General features: G+C 35.6%; 3 protein-coding genes across 5 annotated transcripts; 1 reads left to right on the top strand and 2 right to left on the bottom strand.

The window, feature by feature from the left end:
• The first annotated feature begins 913 nt into the window (after positions 1-913).
• On the top strand, positions 914-6,850 carry LOC113081973 (elongation of very long chain fatty acids protein 1-like). Its single transcript, XM_026253872.1, has 7 exons — positions 914-957; positions 1,836-2,026; positions 2,176-2,256; positions 2,361-2,417; positions 2,495-2,600; positions 4,553-4,689; positions 6,004-6,850. The coding sequence occupies exons 2-7, from the start codon at positions 1,844-1,846 to the stop codon at positions 6,340-6,342; spliced, it is 903 nt and encodes a 300-aa protein (XP_026109657.1). The 5' UTR covers positions 914-957; positions 1,836-1,843; the 3' UTR covers positions 6,343-6,850.
• A 134-nt stretch (positions 6,851-6,984) lies between these two features.
• On the bottom strand, positions 6,985-22,216 carry LOC113081972 (zinc finger FYVE domain-containing protein 9-like). 3 transcript variants are annotated; one of them, XM_026253869.1, is made up of 16 exons: positions 22,089-22,216; positions 19,973-20,599; positions 19,106-19,205; positions 18,894-19,027; positions 18,030-18,135; positions 17,603-17,725; positions 16,452-16,607; positions 16,139-16,369; positions 15,168-15,250; positions 14,974-15,078; positions 13,833-13,983; positions 12,643-12,723; positions 12,030-12,192; positions 11,845-11,950; positions 11,191-11,367; positions 6,985-9,889 (listed from the first exon to the last, which is right to left on the bottom strand). In XM_026253869.1, exons 2-16 carry the CDS (start codon positions 20,432-20,434, stop codon positions 9,728-9,730), a joined length of 2,340 nt encoding a protein of 779 aa, XP_026109654.1. In that variant the 5' UTR covers positions 20,435-20,599; positions 22,089-22,216; the 3' UTR covers positions 6,985-9,727. The 3 variants fall into 3 exon arrangements, with proteins under 3 accessions (XP_026109654.1, XP_026109653.1, XP_026109655.1); XM_026253868.1 differs by having other exon boundaries at positions 19,973-20,540; positions 22,089-22,215; XM_026253870.1 differs by having other exon boundaries at positions 16,139-16,366; positions 19,973-20,540; positions 22,089-22,213.
• A 1,377-nt stretch (positions 22,217-23,593) lies between these two features.
• LOC113081975 (transcription factor BTF3 homolog 4) lies at positions 23,594-26,093 on the bottom strand. The gene is made up of 6 exons (XM_026253874.1): positions 25,996-26,093; positions 24,651-24,712; positions 24,436-24,549; positions 24,158-24,359; positions 24,016-24,075; positions 23,594-23,929 (listed from the first exon to the last, which is right to left on the bottom strand). The coding sequence occupies exons 2-6, from the start codon at positions 24,702-24,704 to the stop codon at positions 23,883-23,885; spliced, it is 477 nt and encodes a 158-aa protein (XP_026109659.1). The 5' UTR covers positions 24,705-24,712; positions 25,996-26,093; the 3' UTR covers positions 23,594-23,882.
• Between the last annotated feature and the right edge of the window lie 487 nt (positions 26,094-26,580).

The following is a 26,580-nucleotide window of genomic DNA, read 5'->3' as shown; positions in this document are numbered from 1 at the left end:
TCTTGGATTCTATTTAGTGAGGACAGGGCTAAGGTGATTTTTCATTACATTTGTTAATCTTTAACATTTGTTAGTGGTGGTGGATAAACGTGAATGTTTGGTTCTGGTGTTTCCTGTAGCTTCATTGTACAGTCCTTTTCCTCGCAGCTCACTTTAGGAAGTCTTTGTTGTGTTGAAAACGAAAGACTTCAAACTGAAGTGCGTGACACACCCTGAACCCCTCCTGTGTTTACACAGAGTTCAGTCGGGACACAGATCTGTGATTAAGAGCAGACTCCGCTTCCTCCATCTGTGTGGTCAGCTGTATAAATCCAGAAGTGTGGTTTACAGCTTCAGAGCTCCAGCGCTGATATATTCAGTGAAGGTGACCGAGCTTTCATGAAGGTTAATGTGAGGCAAGCATTACCTCACTGGTGCCGTTCCGCCCCCTTCTGCGGCCACACCTCCAACATCAGACCCATATCCAGCCAAGAGAGAAAAAAACACATGGAGGAGGGACGGAGGGAGACGGGAAAATAAAGACACAGAATATCGAATAACTCTGTTACCCATGTCTTAGTAGTAGCAGAGTACGTGGGTTCATTAAGGAAGCATCTGGTTAGAGAATGTTAAACAGACATGAGATGAAAATCACGTTTTTCTTGAGGTTCAATGTCTTTTATTTTCACTGTTGAGGTCGCTTAATACAGTGGAATTCATTGCATCCCTTACTAACATCTAACTCAGTTAGCCAACTGCTGGTGGAAAGCCCAGTATGTGGATTGAGGAATCACACTATCTGCATTCATGCATGTTTTGCTCCACGTAACATTACACTCTGAACTGACAACATCTCTGTTTCTGCCCTCACAGGTGCTTTTGTGCAGTCAAACGTGAAAATGGACGTCAGTGGAAAATGCTGGAGACGGGTGAAAGACAGAGTACTGGAGGTCTATGATAGCCTCTTAGCAGGAAGAGGTAAGAAAGCATGATACATGAAACTAATCCATAGACACTACTGAAGTAATGTATACTATTCAGACTAGTTCTGTTCTTCTTTTCTAACTGGCGCTGATCTTGTGTTAGCCAGTACACCAGGGAGAAAAACTTTACACCTTACAACAATAATAGCGGTTTTCCATTCCAAAATGGGTCATTTGAGTTGTTCAAAACACTCTGCCTGAGGTTTCCCACGCAAATAAAGCTCCATGATTTAATCAAAGTAGAGAAATTAAGACAGAGGTTAAAAGTAGTTTTGTAAATTTACTGTTGTCCTATAAAATAAAATGGTTATATATATATATATGTGTGTGTGTGTGTGTGTGTGTGTGTGTGTGTAAATGTGTATATATAAAATAAAAATGACAGTCTAGGGTGAGTTTTTCCCTATTTCCACAAGTTAAAATATTGATTTTAGTATACACATAGTATACAGATTCTAGTATACACATAATGCAAGTTAAACAAATTGGATAAATGCCAAATTGCAAACTATACAAATGTCAGAATGTTAAACAGGATTGTTTTGAAACCATTTCTCCGCAATGATGTTAGCTCTTGTGAAAGTGAAAACCGACTGTAGTAAAAGCCACAAAGTTAACGAAAGTTAAGTAAAGTGATAGTATCCATGAGCTTGTTTTGAGTTTGTCAGGTCTTTGCACACACAATATCTAAAATTAACATTCATTTTAAGACAGTGTACTCTATTTAATAAATAAAAATTGAATTCAGAAATTGTTAATCTTATACAAGGAAGCTTAAACTTAAATGTTGGCAGATTAATTGGACTAGTCATGGGACTGCTATCAATTATAATGTGTCAAAGTGCTGTGTTTTGTCTTCCTCTCTCTTTCCAGACCCTCGGATGAAGGGCTACCTCCTAATGGAGAGTCCAGTCAATATGACTGCTATTCTACTTGCTTATCTTTTCTTCGCACTGTACGCTGGCCCTAGATTTATGGCCAACCGCAAACCCTTCCAGTTGAAAGAAGCTATGATCATCTACAACCTGTCCTTGGTTGGCCTGTCTGTATATATCGTATATGAGGTGAGAATCAGGAGATGTTGGTGTGATCTGGCTAATGTGTTTGTTTGTGTGCATTGACTCAGAGAGAGGTGTGTTATATTTTTAGTCATTATGGAGACACTGTTTCCGAATCTAAATTGATATATGAATTGTTTTGACTTGGTGTGTAGTTCTTGATGTCGGGCTGGGCGACGGGATACACGTGGAGATGTGACCCATGTGATTATTCTAACAGCCCTCAAGGACTTCGAGTAAGATTTGCTTTCTGTTTTCTGTTTTCTGTTACTGTAGTTTGTGCACAATTAATCAAATCAAGGCGTATTAAAGATGTCTTTTTTTTTATTTTCTTTTTCAGATGACAAGAGTTTCCTGGTTATTCCTGTTTTCAAAGTTCATTGAGCTTATGGACACGGTAAGATTTGAACAAAACGTCTGATTTTAAAGCAGATTGGTTCATGTAGTGATGAATGCTGCTGTCGTCCTGTTCAGGTGTTTTTTGTGCTGCGTAAGAAACACAGTCAGATCACCTTCCTGCACATCTTCCACCATTCCTTCATGCCCTGGACGTGGTGGTGGGGCGTGAGCTACGCACCAGGTGAGTCGATCCCAGTCAGTCTGCAGGTATTTACATGATCGCCACACGTCAACCAGACAGACTTCTCTTCCAGTCAGAGATGGCCAAGAGATTTTGCATGTGCTAATGGTTCTTGTAAATAAAGCTCTTGGTGTTGATGGTCACTGGAGTCACAGTATGATCAATTATTATTGAACTTTTTTCGGTAGCACTTTAGAATAATGGTTCATTAGTTAATGTTACCGTATTTTTCGGACTATAAGTCGCACCTGAGTATAAGTCGCATCAGTCCAAAAATACGTCATGATGAGGAAAAAAACATATATAAGTCGCACTGGAATATAAGTCGCATTTATTTAGAACCAAGAGCCAAGAGAAAACATTACCGTCTCCAGCCACGAGAGGGCGCTCTATGTCTTTAGTGTAGACTACAGGAGCACTGAGCAGCATAGAGCGCCCTCTCGTGGCTGTAGACGGTAATGTTTTCTCTTGGTTCATTTCTCTTGGTTCATGTCAAATTAATTTTGATAAATAAGTCGCACCTGACTATAAATCGCAGGACCAGCCAAACTATGAAAAAAAGTGCGACTTATAGTCCGGAAAATACGGTAGTTAATTCAACAACAAACAATGAACAATAAATGTATTACTTGTATTTATTCATCTTTGTTAATGTTAGTAAATGAAAATACAGTTATTCATTGTTAGTTCATGCTAATTCACAGTGCATTAACCAATGTTAACAAACACAACTTTTGATTTGAATAATGCATTAATAAATGTTGAAATGAACATCAACTAAGATTAATAAATGCTGTAGAAGGATTGTTCTTGCTTAGATCATGTTAACTAAAGTAGTTAACTAACATTATCTAATGGACCATTATTCTAAAATGTTACCCTTTTTTTCTATATACAGTACAGTATCAGGATTTATAATTATGTCCATTTACCATTAATGAGGAAGGAAATGCTTTCCACATGTTTGTTAGATCTTGAGAATAAATGTCTTATCTTTAGACAATTTCGGTTTTATTTTCTCTAAATTCAGCTTTTTTACATTTCATGTTTTTACTGATTCTGTGTTTTATGATTTATTACAAATGTATCATTAAAAACTGTGTTTAATGAACTGAACAGTTTAAACAATCTTCAAAAACTGTAATATAATAAAAGTATAACAATTTCCCCCAAAAACATTTTTTTAAGGCAAGTTGCTGCACAACTGAATTCTATGCATAACATTAATGAAAAAAAAGTATTTTTGGTTTTATGATATTCCTTAATAATAATAATATTAGTAGTACTTCTTTGAGAAATACCTCTGTCCTAATTCCTTCAAGTTAAACTGAACTTTTATTTTGAAGGATTGTTGTGAAGATCTTTGAGTTTCAGTGTTTGATGGTAGTTTTTCTCAAATGAAATGATGAAAAGCTGGATCTGGAGATGAAGTTTGAGTGTTCATGTCTCATATAGTGTTTAAGTTTGTGTAGTAGATGAAACCACACACATTCATTCACACAGAGACACAGAACATGCAGACGATGCCACATGCACTGACTGACATTATTTCTGATGTGATCAGCTGTTAAATTAATACATGTCGAGTACAAATGTCCAGAGGTTATCATAATTAATGTCATAAACTTTATAGTTATCTTGATATGATATTATGATATAATATCCATCTGTATAGTATGTTCATTGTACACCTATCTGTATATCGTGCTGATAGTATTTAAAATCTGTAAATGATGTCCATAATACTCCCTTATCTGTATATTTATTGTACATTTGTAACATACTGTAGACTTTGCATATTCTGTACTTACTGCTTATTGCACTTCTGGTTAGATGCTAACTGCATTTCATTGCCTTGTACCTTACAAGTGCAATGACAATAAAGCTGAATCTAATCTAATCTAATATTATCACCTATGTGGCTTCAAGACTTGCTGTTATGCTTCTTGCAGGTGGAATGGGCTCCTTCCATGCCATGATCAACTCTTGTGTCCATGTGATCATGTACTTCTACTACGGCCTTTCTGCTGCAGGACCTCGCTTCCAGAAGTTCCTCTGGTGGAAGAAATACATGACTGCAATTCAGCTGGTATGTTCATTTGTTCTGCAGAGCAGTATTAATCTCACCCATGATAATGGTGAAGGGATAGTGCAGTCTTTATCTACTCGCTCTCATTTTTTTTTTTGCACAAAATGCCTTCAAAATGCAGCTACTGTTGTAAGTGACCATAAATGTCAGGCTCTCTCTCTCTCTCTCTCTCTCTCTATATATATATAAATCATGATTTAATCGCATCCAAAATAAAGTTTGTGTTTGCATAACATACATGTGTGTTCTGTGTATATTTATTATGTATATATATATATATATATATATATATATATATATATATATATTTATATATATATATATATATATATATTTATATATATATATATATATATATATATTTATATATATATATTTATATATATATATATATATATATATATATTATATATATATATATATATATATATATATATATATATATATATATATATATATATATATATATACACAGATATATATATATACACAGATGTACAGAATGTAGTTTGAAAATAATTGCATGCATTTGCAAGTCTATATTTATATTCCTTTAATTTATATTATATACAAATATATTAATATATAAAAAAGATATATACATGCATGTGTGTATTTATATATACATAATAAATATATACAGTACAAATATTATGTAAACAAAATATTATATTTTAGGATGTGATTAATAATTTGACAGCACACACACACATATACATTTATATACACTGAAGTGTGTTATTATATATATATATATATATATATATATATACACACACACACATATAGATGCAAAAACCAGTGCATCTTCAGTGCATCTAAGATTTTTCTTTTATATTTTCTCCTATGAAAATAACATTGGACATTTTTTTAAATAAGGCATTCAAAAACTGACTTGTAACCTTTTCTTTGACATTGATAAAAATGCTTATTTAAAAGAGAAAAAAAATCACAGACAGATTTAGAGGTTTTTCAACCAGTGAACTGTATTTCAATACTTAATCATAATTTAAATAATAATTCACTTTTTGGTCTTTAATTTTACACTGTTTAGTATGCATTCATTCTAAATAAATTATTAAAATATAATAATACATTTCATAAATATTTATTTTATAGTTAAAATTTTATTTTACAAGGAAATTAGATTAGATTTAAAAACATTTTTAGCTGGTAAAAATACTAATAATTTTTGTCACACTCTATGTGTATGTGTGTGTGTGTATATATATTACATTTAGTTATTAATACTTAAGAGTTATTAATGAGAGCTGTGTATGCCAGACATTTAGACCTTGTTACTCTTCATTACAGACTCAGTTTGTGTTAGTGTCTCTTCACGTAACCCAGTGGTACTTCATGGAGAGCTGTGACTACCAGGTGCCTCTGTTCATCCACCTCATCTGGGTGTACGGGACCTTCTTCTTCGTGCTGTTCTCTAACTTCTGGTACCAGGCGTACGTGAGAGGCAAGAGGCTACCAAAGAACACCCAACAGCTCACCCAGAACGGCACGGCCAACGGATCCACCACAGTCGCCAACGGCTCATCAGTGGTTTCAAACGGCCACGGCGTGCACGAAAACGGTCTGAGCAACGGCAAGAAGCACCACGAGAACGGGAGCACTCTCAACGGAAAGATGAAGAAAGCCTGAGCGCTCAGGAAGAGAAGACCCAAAACAGATGACAAGGAGAACCTGTACTAAGCACTATGGAGTCCAAAGAGTGTTTTGGGACTTTTCGTTTTCAAATCTTGTGTTTTTGTTTTTTAATATGTACATTAAGTACATTGGGATGTGAAATCCGTTTTGACCCCGTTTGTATATTTTTTTGTCATAAATTAATCTAAAGAATAATTATTGAGCACAATGTATGAAGAGAAGAGGAAGAGTACTGACTGGATCCATCCTCTGCGGATGTTGCTAATGACAGTCATCTCAACAGAATGAGTTCACAGATGTGCACCGACACACACACACACACACACACACACACACACACTTGTGTGAGTTTCATACTTCCCCAATAGCACTGTACAGTCAACATCAGTAAACTTGTATTACACCTGTAAATAGTTTTACCTTATAAACTAACGGGATTGATACGGTAAAAAATATTGCTACTCTTGAATGAAATACAAAAAATAAATTCCATTTTAAAATACACAGTTATATCTTTATTTCACATGTTATGCGGTTTGATGGCACGTTGTAGTTCCTTCTTAAATAAAACCAGTGCATCCAATTCATTCGACCTACAATTCCGGCTGAAATTTGCACGTGGCATCTCCAATGCAAATGCCTAACATATTAAAATACTTTTTAATCATTTACAAGAATGCAAGAGTAACTCTCCTTCTCCGCTCTTGTCGTTTCTTGTGTTTTGGGTTCAGTCGCGAAACTCAAGTGTGTGCATGCCGCATATCTCCTTCATAATCTGGATTTGCCATCTCAAGAATGTGCAGCACGTTGAGTGTAAACAAAAAGTCCATTCAGTTCCTGAAAAGCAACAGAGGAAGACCAGATGAGCAAGCATCCTACGCAGTGTGTGTGAGGGAGAATGGCGTAGGAACAAATGACCTAGAGCTCACATTGCATGAGAGTCTGTGTGTATAATTCTCTCTCCTGTTTATCCAAGCGCCGTCTTTGTTTGGCTGAATTCCTAGAGCCTTTTTTTCCAGGCAGGTGTGCGTTAATGTAGGGCAGAGGTCAGGGCACTCCTCTAGGAAAGCTGGGGAACAGGGTGTTGCATGGATTTGTACAGTGACTCAGAAGGAAAACATCCTCCCGCCTCTATCAGGAAGTACAGCAGAGCTCGCCAAAGCTACAATGAGTTCTACATGTGGAAGACTAGAAGAAACGGAGTCTCTCTCCAATATCACGTCATGCTCATAAATCTCAATTCATTTTGGAATCAGGTTTCATGTTGCACTTTGGTCCTCATTTGTCTGCATGTTTCAGGCCTCGAGTTTCAAATCCTGTTTCTGACCGAGCCGAGGTCTAGAGAAGGAGAACAAACTACAGATAGCTACGTCAATTTGTTACAGATGAGCCTTTGGCAATCACCAGAGGTTGACCGATAATGGCTTTTGTGGTATCGGAATACTGAAAACGTTAACATTTCAGTTCTTGTGAATGCGTAACTTTAACCTAACCCTCTGAAACGCAGCACTGACTTTAGTGTAAGAATTCACACTCATATCCTCGTCTTGTGTCTGGCTCTGGTTTTTAGTGTAGACACAGCACAACAAACCAAGCATTCTCCACTGGAGGCTTTGGTTCGATCTGGAAGCCTATTTCTGCCTCAAGAGTTTTAAAGCAATTAGGTAAAAAAAATAATAATGAGGTATTGTACAGACTCTGTTATGAAAATGAAAGAAATTATATGAAAAGTAATCGTAATACAATAATCGTAATTGGTAGAAATAAGGTTGCAATTACATAGGTGTTCCAATTTTGACACAAATTTGCACTTAAAGTAATTGCAATTACGAGAAGTGAAGTTTAGATTCGAAGAAATAAAGTCACATTTAAATTATTAAATTACTAGAATGTTTCAACTGTGAGATATAGTCATAATTAAGACAGTTACAACACTGCTCCGAGGTGGAAATAAAATAATTATGAGTAAAAAATAAAGACTAGACAAAAAATAACAAGATACGAGGTTGCAGCTAAAAGAAATGCAGTTTTACGTTATTGTTTACTCTTGTGGAAAATATAGTATTAGTGATAAAAATGAGCAATTATGAGATTCAAAGTCGTAATTATAAGAAATGGTTTTTACAAGAATTATCGCAAGTCGCAATTGACCCTTCCCAAAGACCCGCCCACCTTAGTTACTGTTGCTATGTCCAACAAGACAAGCCATGGCACCCTCACACCAAACCTCATGTTCTCACACAGTGAAAAATACATTGCCACACCAACAGACAAGTCTCGGCTTTCTAAATTTGTCATTTTTTAAAGAAATTCAAACAATATATACAATTTTGCATCGTCATGGATTGCATATTTACTATGAACAAAAAAAATAAATATTAGAAGGTGTCTTGTTTTAACTGCAGAAAACTTTAACTTGAAAAACAGTGTATTGACATCTTTCCGTGGTTGAAACAAATATACCTTCTGATGTTCATTCATGTTTATTTTGCGCTATATTTAGTAACGAGAAAGAGACGATCGGTTCACATGCTGCTTGAACTACACTAATGTCACATTAAAGAGCAACAAAACGGCATTCATTGTGTGAATTTCTTACAAAATGACCAAATTGGAAAGCTGAGACTTTGTTTCATAGCAGAAGTAAACCTGCTCTGTCTTATCTGTCGGTGCACTGTCACTGTCTTCTTTGCTCTGTGATGTATTTTTCACTGCGTGAGAACATGAGATAGCAACAGTTAGTAAGGGAGGCGGGTCTTTGCGAACGGGCCGAATGTGAGATATAAACTTCCAATTACGAGAAATAGTCGCATTTGCAAGAAAGCTGCAACTGTGATATATAAACTCACAATAACTGTAATAAAAAGTGACGAATTATAAGAAAATCACAATTATGAGAAATAGTCACAATATTGAAATATGATGCTGTAATAAGAAATAAAGTTGCACACGTGAGATAAGAAGTGCAACTGAGAGAAACGGACACATTTTGTGTGAAAAATTGTGAGATATAAAGTTTTACGAAAAATCATTGCAATAGTGAGGTGTGAGGTTGCAATTATGAGTAAAGCCACGAATTATATTTTTATAACTCTGAGGCAGAAATGGGCTTCCACAAGTGTTTATTTTTGCCATTATTCAATAGTTCTAAGCGCTGTTAGTGCTGTCGACTGATAAGCTAAAATGATACATCTAGTCATGACTGAGAGATAAATATTAGCAGTTTTTAAATCCATTTGATGATGTAACCCCAGACCATTTCACAGTGAGCAGTAGGGTATCGACTAAACTACATTCCACTCTCATATGATACTGAACCCAAAGGTTTTGCTCGTGAGGTTTCTGGGAGTGTTGGCACATGACAGTGGTTGGTCCGTCTCTACGATGTGTCCTCCAGGATATAGAAGATGAGCTCCAGCTGGCAGGCGGCGAGACCCTGGTACTGAGAGTTACTCTGCACCACGGACGTTAATGATTGGTTAAGACATTCCTGGTACGGAGCTGGAAGGCGCTGCCCGTTACTGCCTGCCAAGAACTCCATCTGAAAGATTAAAGAAATGATGATAAAAAAACTTTTGTCCTCTGCTGTCTTGACCTTTGCTCAAAACCCCAGAGATTTAATCAAAACACAGCACTAATAGTAAAGCAGAAGACTGGTGTCATTGGGAGAAAGTCACGCAGCTCACACTCACATGCTACACTCCTGACCGACCCTTACACAATACTGAATTACAGTTATTACAACAACTGAAAGACTACATATTACTTCTGAGATCCAATCTGAGATTGAGAATAAGGTTCTGGAATACAAGAATCTGGTCATCTAATAGCAGCCTTGGAAAAGTCAATAGACATGATAAAGAAAAAAGTTTTTTTTTTATTAAAGGACAGAGGTAGAAAATGGATAAATATACTATTAACTAAATCACACACACACACACACAAACACACATATATATATATATATATATACAGAGAGAGAGAGATATGTAATTGAGTAAAATTAATGAATGTATATGAGTATTTTGTACCAATATATCTATCTACTTAAAAATTATTTATAATTATTTGTGATTAATTAGATCAGCACATCATATAATTAAATTTACATTTTAATTGCTTGACAGCCCCACTAAAAACCTATTAAAATAAATAAAATAAACATTTTATATATGTAAAATGTAATCAGATTTTTTTATTTTTAGAAAAACACTTTTTTTATATAAAATATGACATAAAATATTATTATATTAGATTGCAATTATCTAAATGTAAATTATTTTTTTACATAAATATTAAATACTCATGCATATTTCACTTATTTACACACACAAACAAGTAAATGAGTAAAATAAATGTATTTGAGTACTTTTAAAACTGTACCAATATATTTTAGTCTTTTATAAAAAATAATACCGTATTTTCCGGACTATAAGTCACACTTTTTTTCATAGTTTGGCTGGTCCTGCGACTTATAGTCAGGTGCGACTTATTTATCAAAATTAATTTGACATGAACCAAGAGAAATGAACCAATAGAAAACAAGACCGTCTACAGCCACGAGAGGGCGCACTTTGTCTTCAGTGTAGACTACAGGAGCACTGAGCAGCATAGAGCGCCCTCTCGCGGCTGGAGATGGTATTGGTTCTAAATAAATGCGACTTATAGTCCAGTGCGACTTATATATGTTTTTTTCCTCATCATGCCGTATTTGTGGACTGATGCCGCTTATACTCAGGTGCGACTTATAGTCCGAAAAATACGGTAATTATTATCATTATTTTGTATGGCTAATTACTTCTGTGTCCAATAAATGATTACAATGTGGGAAAAATGTCTGACCTTCTGGCCGTCCAGGGTGACTCTAAGAGCCAGTTTGGTCATGCCGTCCTCCTTCAGCAAACACAGAGACTGACACAGTGCCAGACAAAACGCCCGCGCAAGACGCTCTGTCAGACGGTTCTGGCTGCTGTGGTTATTAACACCATTTGGATGTTGATCTTTCAGCAAGAAAAACACCTGTGAAGAAAAGTTGTTAAAAGTGCTTTTCAAAAGCATTTTCAGTAACTGAAACTCAATCAAATTTAGATAAAACCACTACGATGGAGCAAGCACTTAATCCATAAGCATAAATCAAAATAAAGACATTAAAAAAGCCCTCTATGTACCATATTTTCATTCAGATTTTGATCTAAAATAAGACGCAATGCTGAGGGTCAGATTAAAAACTATTGGAAAAAAATAATATATTATAATTATATATATATATATATATATATATATTTTTTTTTTATATAACAATATTTTACTTGTTTTAATGGAAAAATATATTAAATATTAACTTAAAATGTAGATTTTTTTGTTTATTTTCATAGTTTTCAGTTTTGGGCAAATTATCCCTTTAAGATTCGGAGTTTATATCTATCCCTAACTTTAAAAATGAGCATACGTATTAAAAACACAAACACTCCAGAAGTCACAGGTAAACCTGCTTGCCTCTGTCCAACGTATGAGCTTCCCATTAGCTCTGTATTCTAAGCGCTGGTGGGTCTTGATGTTTGTGAGAGACTCCATAGACTTGCCGTCGATGGGGCTGATGATGCTGTGAGATACAGGGCAGAATGAGAGGACACCAGCACAGCTTCAGATCAACTGTATATGTATATATATTGGTTTCTAACCCCTTATTGAAGCGCGGCTCTTCGTCCTGCCACTGAATGTGCACATATTCCTGCCTCTCTGCTGGGGGGAGTTTTCCACAGGTGACTGTGAAGTCCTTCATGTCCCGTAGAGATCGACGTAAGTCAGCCAAGGCCTCCATGGTTACCTGGACCATCAAACCATCTGTAACATTGAGCAGATGCATGGGATCTAAGCAGAGTTCATCTATCTCCTGCACTTGTTTAAGTTAGATAGTGCTCATTCTATAATTTAGAGTACTTTGCATGTGTTTTAATAATAACTACATATTTTCTAACAGTGTTTTCTTTAGAAATATCATGTTTTGTTAAAGGAATACATACTTTTATTACACATAGGCTATATTTTGTGCTCCCCTTGATCAACTTGCCCCATTAATTACAGTTTTATCTTATATTAATTAAGTCTTGAGTATAAAATGATGAATTAAAATATTCAAAAAGTCAAGACTATCTATATTGTACTGCTATATGTATTCCTATAATCATAACGCCTTAGATAAAAGATAGATTTTTAAAATAAGATTAAATTGAATTTTCTTTCAAACAAGAGATGTGCTGCTTTAATGAAACACAGAAATGAACAAATCATAACCTTCCACAATGCTGGACTTGGCCAAGTACCCTGATGAAGGTTTGAGCGCTCCACTGAACACAAAAAAACAGGAGCCAGTGACTGAAAGGTGAACAGAAACACAGATTTAGATTCAGTGAGAGAAAAACAGCTTTCAAGAATGTCAGACAGCGCCCTCAAGTGAGCGTTCAAGAAAAAAAAATGTAAGCAAAAAAAATGTAAGCAACCATATATATATTATATATATATATATATATATATATATATATATATATAAATATTAATATATTTATATATATGCACAATATATTAATGCACAAGCGTTAATTTGTAGAGTATTTCGTATTATTAGATAACAATAATAATATAATAATATTTGATATATATATATATATATATATATATATTTTTATTTTATTTTTTTTTTTTTTGGTCATATTAAATAATCCAATAACATGAAATACACTACAAATTAACGCTTGTGCATTAATTTAAAAAAGGAACAAACTTTCAATAAAAAAAATTATCCTGATCATAACTACCAACCATTTTTAAGATTTTAATCCTTTACATACCATTTAATACAATGCCACTGTTTTTTCTTTTTAACTACATTAAAATACATTAATTATTACCATATACTAAATGCAAAACATTTTGTTTTTGTATTATTACAGTAGTGTATGTATCAATGATTGTCAACAACATTCATTTAGTATTTAAATTTTCTGTATGGGGCAAATATGAGACAATGTCATCACCAGGAGGAAAATTACGGATTGCCGAGAGATCTATGAGCTGCAACTTCAGAAAACACATGCAGATAGAAAAAGCAATGGTTAATTTGTGCATGATAATATAAAACATTTTTTGTTTTTATTTATCTTTTGTATAATAAATGTATTCATTTATTCATTAAATTTAATACCATAGGCTATGGTTAATTTTTGCAAGGGAAGTTCTTACATAGCCTTTCAGAGTTCCAGTAATTGTGCATTTCCTCAGATTATTCAGGCTAAAATAGATTTAAAATGTACCTTATGATCAGGATGTTTAAATAAATAAATAGGTAAATAAATAAATAGGTTTGATATACTATGGAATGACATTAATACATTTCTAGGTGCAAAATATATCTAAATACTTTTTTCGACCACTGTACTAATATTCAAAACAAAACCATCAAGCAGGAAGCTGGCGTGTTCGCTCACCTCTGCGTGGCTGGCTGTGAATGCTGATGGCCTGTGTCTGGTACTGTCCATCTGCCGTCTGCACGCAAATGAGATGAGAGTCGGCCTGCTCGTTAAAGCAGGCGCCCAGGGCCAGCACTCTCTCATTAGACTTATTCAGCGCCTTCAGCAACTAAAACCCCAGCAGACACAGAGACAAGACCACCATTACCCAAAGAAATGATAATTAAGAAATTCAACTCTTTAACTCAGGTCTTATCTTATCTATTCAACTCCAGATTGATGATAAACCTTCTGACACTCGAGGCACAAGCAATAAAAAATATCATGCTCTTTCCATCTCCTTTGGAAAAGATACTATGCTGCTGATGCAATTCTCGGTTATATTCGAGATGATTTTGTGTTGGAATACACTAAGGCCGTGTACACACTGTAAAGTCTCTGGAGTGACAACCGCATAAATTAGGTGTCGACTGATTATCGGCACAGATATTAAGCATTTTTAGGGTTATCGTATTGGTAAAACATTTTGTCAGAGGCCTTGTTATCCACTTAATCATCGATTTGTGTGGCTACTTCACAGAGCTCACTCTTTAATGGTTGCCAAATCTACTTATTTTAAGCAACGCTTATCAAGCATCTTTGGGCTCGGCTGATAACAATCCAGTTTATGGAGTTAATAAAGTGGACGGGTGCAGGTCAATACATCATGGTATGTGGATTACAGTTTGGATTTCAGTTTATTAATTACTCGTTTTTATTTGCTTTTTTTTTTGCATTCTTATTTGATCTGGCAACCCTGATTCGAAATGTATCCTGTGATTTCGTCACCACACATACACAAAAGACTGAACTCTGACATGCTTTTAAACTCGTCGTTAACAACTAGTTGTTCTGTCTCATTCTTTACACACTGTACATTTCTATAAATGCGGATGTCGCTACCTGAGTCAAGTCACAATACGACAAACTAACATGTTTGATACCCTCCGTCTGGAAAATCAGAATCTGGGACCATCATAAACTACACAATTTTCTTAAATCTGCTGAATGGCTCTGACATTTGTCAACTAGCATCAACTTGTCTATACTGTAAATCAGAGCAAAAATCTGTGTACAGTTTGTATAGTGTATTCCAGGATCTAGCGTGGAGTTACAGTACCTCTGGATGACGTGTTTTAGGGATTCTTATACAGGTGCTTCTAGCCTCTAGATCAACCACGAGCCCCGGCACTGTTGGCAGTGTGTAACGATAAAAACGGAAATCCTTTGAGAACCAAAAAAGAATGGAAATCAATTAAAAGACATCAGATGAACTAAACGGGAAGCAGTATGACCAGAAAGAGAAAGTCTCACCACTAAGAGTCTCATTATACTGTTGTTGACGGGTCCGAAGAGAGGCTCTCTGAAGCGCACACTGAACAAGGGACAGGGATAGACTACAGGACAGCAGAAAACATTACTGAGAGCATACATTGATGCATACAGAGAAAACAAATGACATTAGAACATTTCTCAGTTTAGTTTTTTAAATTTTGTAAGAACGACAGCTAACAGATAACAAAAAAGACCAAAAAATAAGAGCTATAAAGATCTTAGAAATCATAACACTGCATCTCAATTTGCATATTATTCACACTAAATAGTACGCCAAATAAGTAGCTGTCCCAAATCATAGTATGCTAGCATTTTAAAAGTCTGGGATCAGAAAGATTTTTAAATGTTTTTACACTCACCAAGGCTACATTTATTTGCTAAAAAACAATATAATACAATTAAAAATAACAGATTTCTATTTTAATATTTTTTTATTTATTTTATTTATTCCTGTGATCAAAGCTAAATGTTCAGCATCATTCATCCAGTCTTCAGTGTCACATGTTCCTTCAGAAATCATTTTAATATGCTGATTTACTGCTCAAGAAACATGTGATACTATCAATATTAAAACAGTTAATATTTTTTACAATTTTATTCAAGATATTTGATGAATAGAAAGTTCAAATATTCCGTAACATTAAATGTCTTTACTGTCACTTTTGATAAAATTTAATGTGTCCTTTCTTAAAAAAAAAAAAGAATATATATATATATATATGACTGGAGTAATGGCTGCAGAAAATGTAACTTTACCATCACATGAATAAATTACATTTTAAAAATATATTCAAACAGAAAACTTATTTTCACAATATTACCATTTTTACAGCATTTTTCATCAAATAAATGCAGCCTTGGTTAGACTTCTTTCAAAAACATAAAATCATAAAGAGCCAACATTTTGAATGGCAGTGTATATTAATCTTAGGTTTATTCCGTTTCCTTACATCTGTACTCCGCTCCTAAACGCAGCATGAGTCTCAAGGGAAAGGCTTTGGCCCATGGAGCCTCTGCGCGGAGCATGAGGACCCCGAACAGGAAGGGCGGCGCAGGCAAAGGCAGGCCCTCCAGAGACTGAAACGTCGGACGCACGTAAAGAAATCCAGCGTGCTCGTTATTACCCAGAAACCCTCGGGACACCAAAGAGTGACTCAGGTGATTCAGAAGCTTTCCTGCTGCTTGAAGAAAGAGCAAGATCAAGAACTATCGAGATGTTTGGGCTTAGTTTTATGGTTGAGTAACATCCTGTGCAAAATTCACCTGTCTGGGCATCCCAATAGATCTGAATGAAATGATTGAAAATATCCGTGGGGAATCTCTTCTCTTCAGGCAAACACTGCAGTAAAATGACCACCTCTGGCTGTCCCACAGCATGCATGCCCTTCGACATCACACACCAACACCGCCGGTTCACATCTATAGGAGCACAAAAACCCTTCGTGACCACATAAACACACACTTGCATATTGTTATCAGAAGTTAGGGCTGGGCAATGTGGATTTAGTTATTTTTTTTAGCATTATAGCTTTTACAAATCATAAAATATAAGGAAATGCATTCCACATGTTTGTAAGACCTTAAGAATAAATGTAAACATTACTTGTTTGTTCACAAATAAACTCCACAGAGCTTTAATTTAAAATTTCACCCGATGAAATCGGTTTTATTTTCCCCTAGATTCTGTTTTCCTTTTTAATTTAATTCAACACAAATTGATCATCAAAAAATGTTATATAGTAAAAATAATAATACAAAAACTCACAATTTAATCAATCTATTTATAGATTGAAACTAAAATGTAACAATTAATTTACAGCTATTTTTATTTGTTGTCAAATAAGATGCACTTACAGTAATTAAATCATGAATGTTACATATCTTTGTTGCACCAAATTACCTAAAAATAATAACATTATTATCATTACTATTTTGAGACGTAAAGCTTTAGCACACAATAAAACATTTCTTAAACCAAACTTATTTTGAGTTTCAGTGTGTTTGGTAGTTTTTTCTCAAATGAAACGATGGAAAGCATGTGAAGTTTTTTTTTAAGAGCAGCTCTGGAGAGTTTGTGTGTTCATGTCTCAGAGGTTGAAAACACTCTGAGCGTCGCGTGTGTTTGAGTGTGTGTAGTAGATGAAACCCATTCACACAGAGACACACAGAACACTGACTGACAGATGTCACATTCATCAGCTGTTAGATGAATACATACCAGGTAAAAACATCCAGAGCTTATCATTAACACACATGCGCACACACACACACACACACACACACACACTCAGTGACAGACTACAGAACAGCTTCAATCACAAAATAATACACCATACCTATTCACTCAAGTTCCACGTGTCAAATCAGCAAAACCGAACATGCAATAACAGTGGAATGAGACATTAGCGACATACAGCTGACAATCTTCACAACGGCCAGCAGGTTTGCGTTCAGCACAAACACCAGAGGCGCTGCAAGACCTCTCTCCAGCTCCTCTAAGAGCGACGACTCCGTTCTCTTCTCCTCCAGAGTGTAGTCTGCAGAAATAAACACAAGATCCAGCCTCTGAGATCTCAAACTCACTCATGAAATGCATTGGAAGTATTGAGGACATCTCATACTGACTCTTTTTGTTACTCACCCTTGTGTTGTTCCCAGCATTAAAGGACTACTTTTAGCTGCTTGTGTTCATTGTATGCTTTCATTATATGGAAATTATTTGTGTCATAAAAAGCACTATACAAATAAACCTGAAAATATTTTTTTTCAAAGAAAACAGTTAACAAATATTCTGTGTGAAGCCTAATTAGTCAGAACTAGTGTGCTTATTAGGACACATACCTCCTTTGACCCCTGTTGAGGTCAGAATAGGGGGAAGGTCCTTTGGTGGAGTGGGTTTTGTAGAGTTGCTGCTGACTTCATCTCCAGCTCTGAGCTCAGATACTTCCTACAGTGTAAAATCATTGACAATCAGAGCGCTGATAAAAAAATAAAAAAAAAGTCAAAATGTAATAAAAAAATTTTTTTCTAAAGGTTAGTTCACAAAGAATAAAGGGACATTTAAATAAAGATAAAATAAAATATTGAATAAAATAAATAAAATAAAACACTGAAAAATAAAATAAAAATCGATATAAGATTGCAAGGGTATTTTTAGAAAAGATTCATGGGATTTTTATTTTTTTATAAAATAATATAATAAAAAAATAAATATCCTTATAAGAGTTTTAAACTATTTAAAATAATTATTAAAATAATGAAAAATAAAATATAATGAAATAAAATTAACATTTAATCAAATAAATTATCCTCTCTAGGGTGTCATTACAAGAGTGTATAAGTGTTTTATAAACGTTACTTTACAAAGACCAAAGATAATTAGAAATAAAATAAATAAAATGTACTCCCAATAATTTTTTAATTTTTAAAGTTTCTTCACAAAGACTGAAGGGAAATTTAGTCTTTGTGAATAATAATAAATAATAATAAAATAAATTTAATATCCTCTCTATAGGTTCATGACCAGAGTGCAAAAATCTTTTTGTAAAACATCTTCACAAAGATAAACAAATAATAAAATAAAGTAAAAAAAAAATCCTCTCTATATGGTCACTGTACAAGGGTTTTATTAAGTTATTTAAAAAAAATAAAGGGAAAATAAAATAGAATAGACAAGCAAAGAAGCAGAAAGATGTCCGGTCATACGGCCTGAGCGAGCTCAGCCCTCTCTGTGTGGGACACACTCCTGTGAAGAGGAGAGCTGTTGGCACTTCTACTCTCAGACTGAGGAAGAAGATTATCTGCAAACCAGACCTTCTTCTGGTCCTTGCGAAGCGTCCCTGATGAAACAGCATCATAGTAACTTTATAACTAATGTGTTCAAGCTCATAAGCAGTGGAATCCGCCGCCACACTCACGGTTCATCAAAGTTGAATGACAGGTGACACAGACACGTCCCTCTTTCCCGCCGAGATGAGTCAGTTTGTATCGGAGGTCACAGCACACCACACAAAACACCTGTGAAACAAAAACAGGTTCATGTTTTAAGGAGAATGACATCTTAAAGGGATAGTTCACACAAAAATGAAAATTCTGTTATCTTTTACTCCCAAACACTGTACACCTAAATAGGTTGTTAAAACTCAAAAAATTTGAGGCAATCAGTTACATCAAAATGTTGTCAGTTTATAAATTTGAAATTTAAGTAAGCGGAATTTTCAGTACCGCTTTTTTCACCCACTGCAGTGAAATGAGAAGCATTTCTAAACCTGTTGTGTGTAAGCAATAAGGTTCTCGAGGCCATGCTTTATTGTGAACAAATCAAATAAGTCCATTAAACTGAAAAAATAATGAAACAATTCAGATTACTTTAAATACATCAGTGATGTAAACTCAAAAGAAAGAGAAAGTTCTAAAAACTCATAAAAGTTAATGTGATTGAAGCAATTTAGTTTAAGTTTGCCCTAGTCCATATTATTTAGAGTGCTATGGTTCAAGGTGAACCTGTATAATTATTATTTATTTATTTTTAAGAATGTTGGTAACCAAAAAAATGCTAGCCATCAATTTCCAGCATATTTTTCCCCCATACTATGGAAGTCAATGGGAATCAACAATTGCTTGGTTCCCAACATTTTTCAAAATATCTTATTTTGTGTTAGAAAGAAAGAAAGACAGAAAGAGAGAAAGAGAGAAAGAAAGGGGTGAGTAAATCATGATAGAATTAAAATTTTTGATTGAACTATCCCTTTAAACTTTGTTCAATTTCCACATGCATCTCTCACCTTCCCACACGCTCTGCAGTGATGACGTCTTTTGGTGAAGGAGAATTTGGATCCACATTTCATGCATGCTGGTGCCTGAGAATCAGGGACCCACTGTGGAGCCGTGGTGCCCAGAGAACTGCAGCGCTGCATGGGCAGAGCACCAAGTGAACCCTTCCTCCCACCACACACTAGAGACGCTTCCATCCCACCACCCTTCATGCAGTCTAGGGTGGGGTCTGAGGGCTCCATGCTGTCTGTTTGGTGGGTGTCCTCCACAGGAGAGGATGGAAGTCCCAGCACAGCCTCCAGCTGCTCTTGCTCATTCTCAGCCCGCTCTTTCTCTTCGATGACAGAGTCCTCTTTCAGTCCAGGCCTAAGCTTGCGCTCGTCCAGCAGCGACTCGCTGGAGTCCTTGAGGGTGGAGTATCCGAAACGCCTCTCGCCCCACACAGACAGACTGGCGGTTACTGCTTGCCTCATAGTCTCAGTGGAGGGAGCTCAAAGCGAGAGGGTTACTGATCATACTTTAGCCCACCATGAGCTTTGTTTTAGCCTTAAACCATCACGACGTGGCCCACACAATGTCCTGCCAATAGATGAGTCAGTTATATTCATTTCCGGCAGCCCAGTGTCAGGGATGCTTGGCTTTTTTTATTTAAAAAAAAAAAGTAAACATTAGAATCCATTTAAAAAAAATTAAGATGAAGATGCTGGACTGAATCAACCTCAGTTTATTGTTATAATTTTTTTTTACATGTTAAAATGTGACCGTGAGTCCAAATATGATCCATCAAGTTTGGTTATTTGTTCATCTCTAAATTATCATTGTACTGCATTGCATTATATGTTTTGACACAACAGCAGTGATCATAAAACCAAGCATTTCAATATCATCTTACTATTATTGGGAGATATAGTGACAAAAAGTCTGCTTTATACTGTTATTTTAAAAAAATAATTATTTACATCACAAGCTACCAGCATTTCATTTTCCTTTTCGGCAATTTAAACTCTAGCAAATATTTTGGCTCAGTTTCAGCCACTGAATAAAACTGCTTTTTGCTACTTGATTATGAGCCTGATTTATCAAATATGAAGCAAACGTTTGCTTTAGATTTTGTCTAATTTGATTTTTGCTTAACGGGGTTAAAATTTAAGAAGCTTCTTGTGATGAATATCCAAGTCTATATTTAAACTAAATTTTGCATTGTTGCATCCCAAATAAAGTAAATAAATACATTGCACATCATTGCATATTATATACTTGGCCTCAAAGGGGTTGGTATTTATTAGCATGGTACTAACATGGTATATGCACAAAAACTAAAGGCATTCCAGCATTTATATGCCACCATCTCAGACACACAGACACAGATCCTGCATCACTACTTCACAGTGAGGATTTGCTGAATGTGCAGAAAGGCTCGTCTGCATGGGTGCATATGCAGATACACATCAGAATCATGCATGAACGTAACTAAATGCAAACACTAAGGCATTTGAGTGTATATTATTTACACAAATTCAGATACAGAACTACAATAACAGCTGTAAAAAAAAAAACTACTTTCTGATTTGAAGTCCGAGTTTGTCGCCTCACCTCATCTAGTGTCAGCAACGCGACGCGACAAACTAGAACGCGTCGCGCGCTTGCAATTATTTGAGCCTTCTAGTCTGTGTCGCAACATCACAGCATTATAGTTTATAGTCTATTCTCCGGAATTGTGGCCAAAAACTTAGTGTTGCATCTGCTACCGCACAGAAGACTGAATACGCGTTGTAATTCTCTCAGCACTGCATTGCAGAAGAGCCGCAGCAATCTTCACACAAGACAACATCTTCAACGCGTTTGACACGGACACACGGCCCGTGGTGATTCAGCAGCATCACTTCTGGATAGCAGCAACGCAAACGCACATGTGTTCATATATGGCTGATGTGCATCACTCTCGCCTGTGGCTGCTGGGGACTACAGCAATGCGACACAGTACCGTCAACGACAGCCAATTATCCTCACTTACTATATAATCATCTCAAAATAAATCCCCGAGAACTCCGACAAGAATCAGAGATTATTTTCAGCGCTATATAGTTATACAACGAAGGAATAAATATGAAAAATGTAAATAATTACCAGGATCTCTGTATCCCATCGCCACCTCTGTGCGCTCGTCATCAGAGGTCTGCGCGAGATCAATGCGCGTTCACGAGGGCGTCGCAATCACTTGAGAAGTCAGAGAGGGACACAATGTTGCGACGAGTTTTATCAGCGATGTGAGCACGTTTAATATTCTCTAATGTGTTCTTTTTTCACATTATTAATATAATCAATCGTTGTTTGGGTGTTACTGTTACTTGGGTTCACAATCTCTCATTATTATAGATAAACAAGTCTTTAATCAACAACAGCTGGTCACATTAGAGAAATATAGGTCCATTTTTAAACATTTAGATTTATAAATCAGCTGAAATCTTTCAATTGATGGTTTGTATGTGTAGGACAATATTTAGCTGGTAACTATTTGGAAATCTGGAATCTGGGTATGTATAAAAAGCATTGAGAAAATCGCCTTTAAAGTTGTCCAAATTAAGCCCTATGCAATGCATATATTACTAATCAAACATTAAGTTTTGATAGAACCTTTTTATGATAGGACATTTATAAAATATCTTTATTTAATATCCTAATAGTTTTTGGCATAAAGGAAAAATCGATAATTTTGACCCATACAATGTATTGTTGGCTATAGCTACAAATATAGGTCCTAACCGTGCTATTTCAGACTGGTTTTGTGGTTCAGGGTCACATATGGACGGCAAAAAGGTTTAAAAATACAGGAACCAGGTATGAAGCACAACTCACGGAGAAAAGTCGGTTTAATCAGAGCAAATTTGAGTTGGTAAGTGACAAAATCGTATATGCAATTTCCTGCAAAATATGCATATGAAATGGATTCCTATTGAAATGATTGGATTTTGCATGTTAAAATTATCCAAAAACACATAAATGTTACTGCATATTAACTCACTGTAAATGTTATGATTATTAAAACATAAAATAAAATAAAAAAAACAGTGACCATGGGTAAACATACAAAAATGTATAGAAATTAGGTATTGTTTTGGATCATATTTAAATCCCAAATGAAGCCTATGGTTAAGGTGCAGTCACATTTACTCTCAATTGACAAATTTTCATGGGCAAAATCAAGTGACTTCAATAAGAGTCGATGCTAATGTGAAAATCCTGAGGGGAAAGATTTCTACACAATCAGATTTTGCTTTGAGTTTAATCTGCTCACACAAATTCGTTCCGCCGTGTTTGCATCTGTTAGAATATCGTCATTTGCAGATTTAATTATCACTGACCATCTTTATTTATGACTTTCCTGACATTTTTAACGTAAACAGTTTCTAGGTAGCTGTTACACTGCATAGGTAAAAATAAAAATGAGGATATTAATCGACTGTACAACAATTTTTGCATGTTTTGGTGTAATCTAGTTAGCATTTTAAAAATTTCAAAGGGACAACACCTTTTACTCTTGTAATAATAATAATAATAATAATATGCCTAATAATACTATAGACCCCATGACAAATCCTTTTAAGCATCTACAGGAAAAACACCATATAAAATAGTTTTATGAGCTTTATTTTTATTTAATAAACAGAAAAAAAAGAATTAAGACTTATTTTTATAACCATCGCCGTCAAAACTAGCATTTCAACTAGCAACATGATAAGATTTAGAACCAGTGAGCATTCAATTAACTGTCCGTCGTTCTGTATAAATGCAGGAGAAGGGTCAGGAATGGCCAATTTATGATATAAAAGTCTCGTTTCATTGAATAGTGTTGAAATGATATGTCTGTGACTGATTTAAAAACACTGCAGGAGACTTCTGAACAGCATTTACGGAAGGTGCTCAGTTTGCCTCGTTCTTTGATGCCTCGTCGAAGTTCTCTACGAGATCTGTGAAGAAAGGATAACATGACTTAAATCGGCATTGTACACTTTACAGATTGTTCAAAAGAAAAACTGCATAAAAAGCTGCATACCCGGGACATCATCATCTTCTTCATCGATATCTTCAGCTTTCGGAGCTTTGTTGTCCAGAACTTAAAAAGCAATGAAACAGAATGTCAGCATCTATACCAAACTGTAAATTCATCCCTTTTTCAAAGCCGCCTCTATACCAACCCTGTCTGGGAAACTGCTCGGCGAGTTTGCGCAGACTTGTGAGACTGTCAGCGCCAAGTTGACTGAGGATTCCCGGGAGCATTTCTGTAAGCTGTTTGGTCTCTGCGTGGCCTGTGATGGCGAACGTATTGGCAGAGAGAGACGCCTGCACTTTGGGGTTATTGAAGTGAATGACTGTGCCATCATCTTTAATCATATTCACCTGCAAAACAAGATCGAATTCACAATCCTCTCTGAACAGGACAGAATGCGATGAGACTAGAGAGCTACTGATCTACCTCTTCAATGCCAGCTATGTTATTGACTGCAAGCTTCTTTAACGAACTTTGAAGTTTCTTGTCATCAGCTGTTGCTGTTCTGTGCACCACCTTCTTCTTCCTGCGCGCCGTTCCCTACAGAAAACGAATCGAAACTGAGTGAAGACAGAAAAACAATAACGATGGCAAAACCATAATATATATCCACAATCATTTTTGTTCATAATACTTCTTACCTTGCCCCCTATCCGGACCTGGGCTTGAAGTTTAGCCAATTTCTCCTGGTTCATACTGACTTCTAAAAGCAAACAAATCCTTCATTATTCAAATGCTTTAAAATGCACCTAAAAAAAACACTATATACTATATAGTATACTATATACACACTGTCATCCGGTTTCACAGACCAGACTTAAAACTAGTCCCAGATTAAAATGCATGTTTGAGCTATTGCTACTAGTAAAATATGTCAGTGCCTTTGTTGATGTTTGGTTTTCTTTTAAGATTTATAAAAGCTGCGTAAACACCTTAATCTGATTGAAGCCTAGTCCAGGATTAAGCTAAACCCTGTCTGTGAAACCGAGCCTAAAACGTGTTCACACCAAAGCATGATAATGTTCAGGTTGATGTAGTATTTGCCGCAGTTTTGTGGTCTGTTACTTTAAATGCCTGAGCGCTTTAAACCAGGAGCGATTCTGATTGGCTGTCAATGTTTTGATCGTTTGGAACTTGGAACTTTGGAAGATATCTTATATAAAGAAATAGTACATTTCTTTAGTTTTAATGTTTTTTACTCATTTGGCCATGTGCTTTCTTGACTACAGCACCAGGTAAGACAGAATTGGCACACACACACACCCCATCCAGACAAACAGATAAAATCTTTGACTAATTAAACATTTAAATAGATTTCTTCTAGAACTTCTAGCAAATTATTTATTCTGTTATATAAAGCCCCTAACTTCTTTGCGTTCACTCACAGAAGAACTAGATCCTCCGCAAGAAACTTTGCTTTCACTTGTAAAGAATAAGTGACATACATATATATATGTGTGTGTGTGTGTGTGTGTGTGTGTGTGTGTACACACATATACAAGTTTACATTACCAAACCTGGCAATTATATTTTGGTATGGATGCCCTGAATGGCTTTTCCATGAAAATATATTTTCAAAAAATGTATATAGTTATTACTTTAGTACACAAACATCTGAACTGTAACTAACTAACGTTAGTCCAGCACACACTGTGCTCTTCTGTGTCAGCAGGCTACAAACCCTCAGATGACACGGAAAAGATGGTGTTTGGTGAAAGAATCACGAAAAAACTCTCAGTCGTCGGTTTGAGGACATTTCCATGCTATAGTGTCTAGTGTCCCTTGCGCATGTCGCAGTGATGGAGAATAAAGACAAACCCTGACTGTGCATAATCTGATTGAGTGCATCACTTCAGCATAACACGCGCGCGCGCACATCTCACCTTCACGTCACCAACAAACAAACCGCGCTCAGACGCCTGATCGACAACGCAATCATTCTGGATGTGTATTTACAATAAACTCATAACGGTGTTCGTTACTGACCTGATAAACACAGCTGCTCAGAGAAACATGCGTTGAAAGCACAAGGCGGAAGTAGTCAGACTAAAAGACTAAAAACGTCACGTTGTTTTTGTTGTTTTAAGCGCGAACAACAGTGATGCTGCCCTCTAGCGGCTCGGCTTTAATAATAAAAAGAATAAAGCTAACATTAATCTGTTGATTGCATGTTAAGTATGACCGTATGAATGCATATTTATTTTATATAGACTAGGGATTAGCGAGGTTTACATAAAAAAATTAAATGCTGTTCAAAGTGATTTTTTAATGTTCAATAACTCATGCTTCTTGTTTCTGAACAATTACAGACAAACAGGGAAAACCCCGTGCTTGTGCTTTGGGAAGTTATAATCAGAGGCTATACTGTTGGATAATACAAGTTTGTTAAAATGGTAGGTGTGGGGTAATTTGATCCAGTGGATCACCCTTTCTTATGATTATAAAGTATTATTTTATTGCATTTCTGTGTTACATTTCATTCATTTTAGACCAAACTTTTTTCTGTGTTTTGAATTATGTTTTCCCCTGAAAATTGGCCATTGAGGTTTTTATGAAATTGTGTTTCCCTGC

The sequence above is a fragment of the Carassius auratus genome, unplaced genomic scaffold (assembly GCF_003368295.1).
Source record: "Carassius auratus strain Wakin unplaced genomic scaffold, ASM336829v1 scaf_tig00035394, whole genome shotgun sequence".
Lineage (NCBI taxonomy): Eukaryota > Metazoa > Chordata > Actinopteri > Cypriniformes > Cyprinidae > Carassius > Carassius auratus.
The sequence above is the reverse complement of the archived record's forward strand: the minus strand, read 5'-3'. Positions and strand labels throughout refer to the sequence as shown.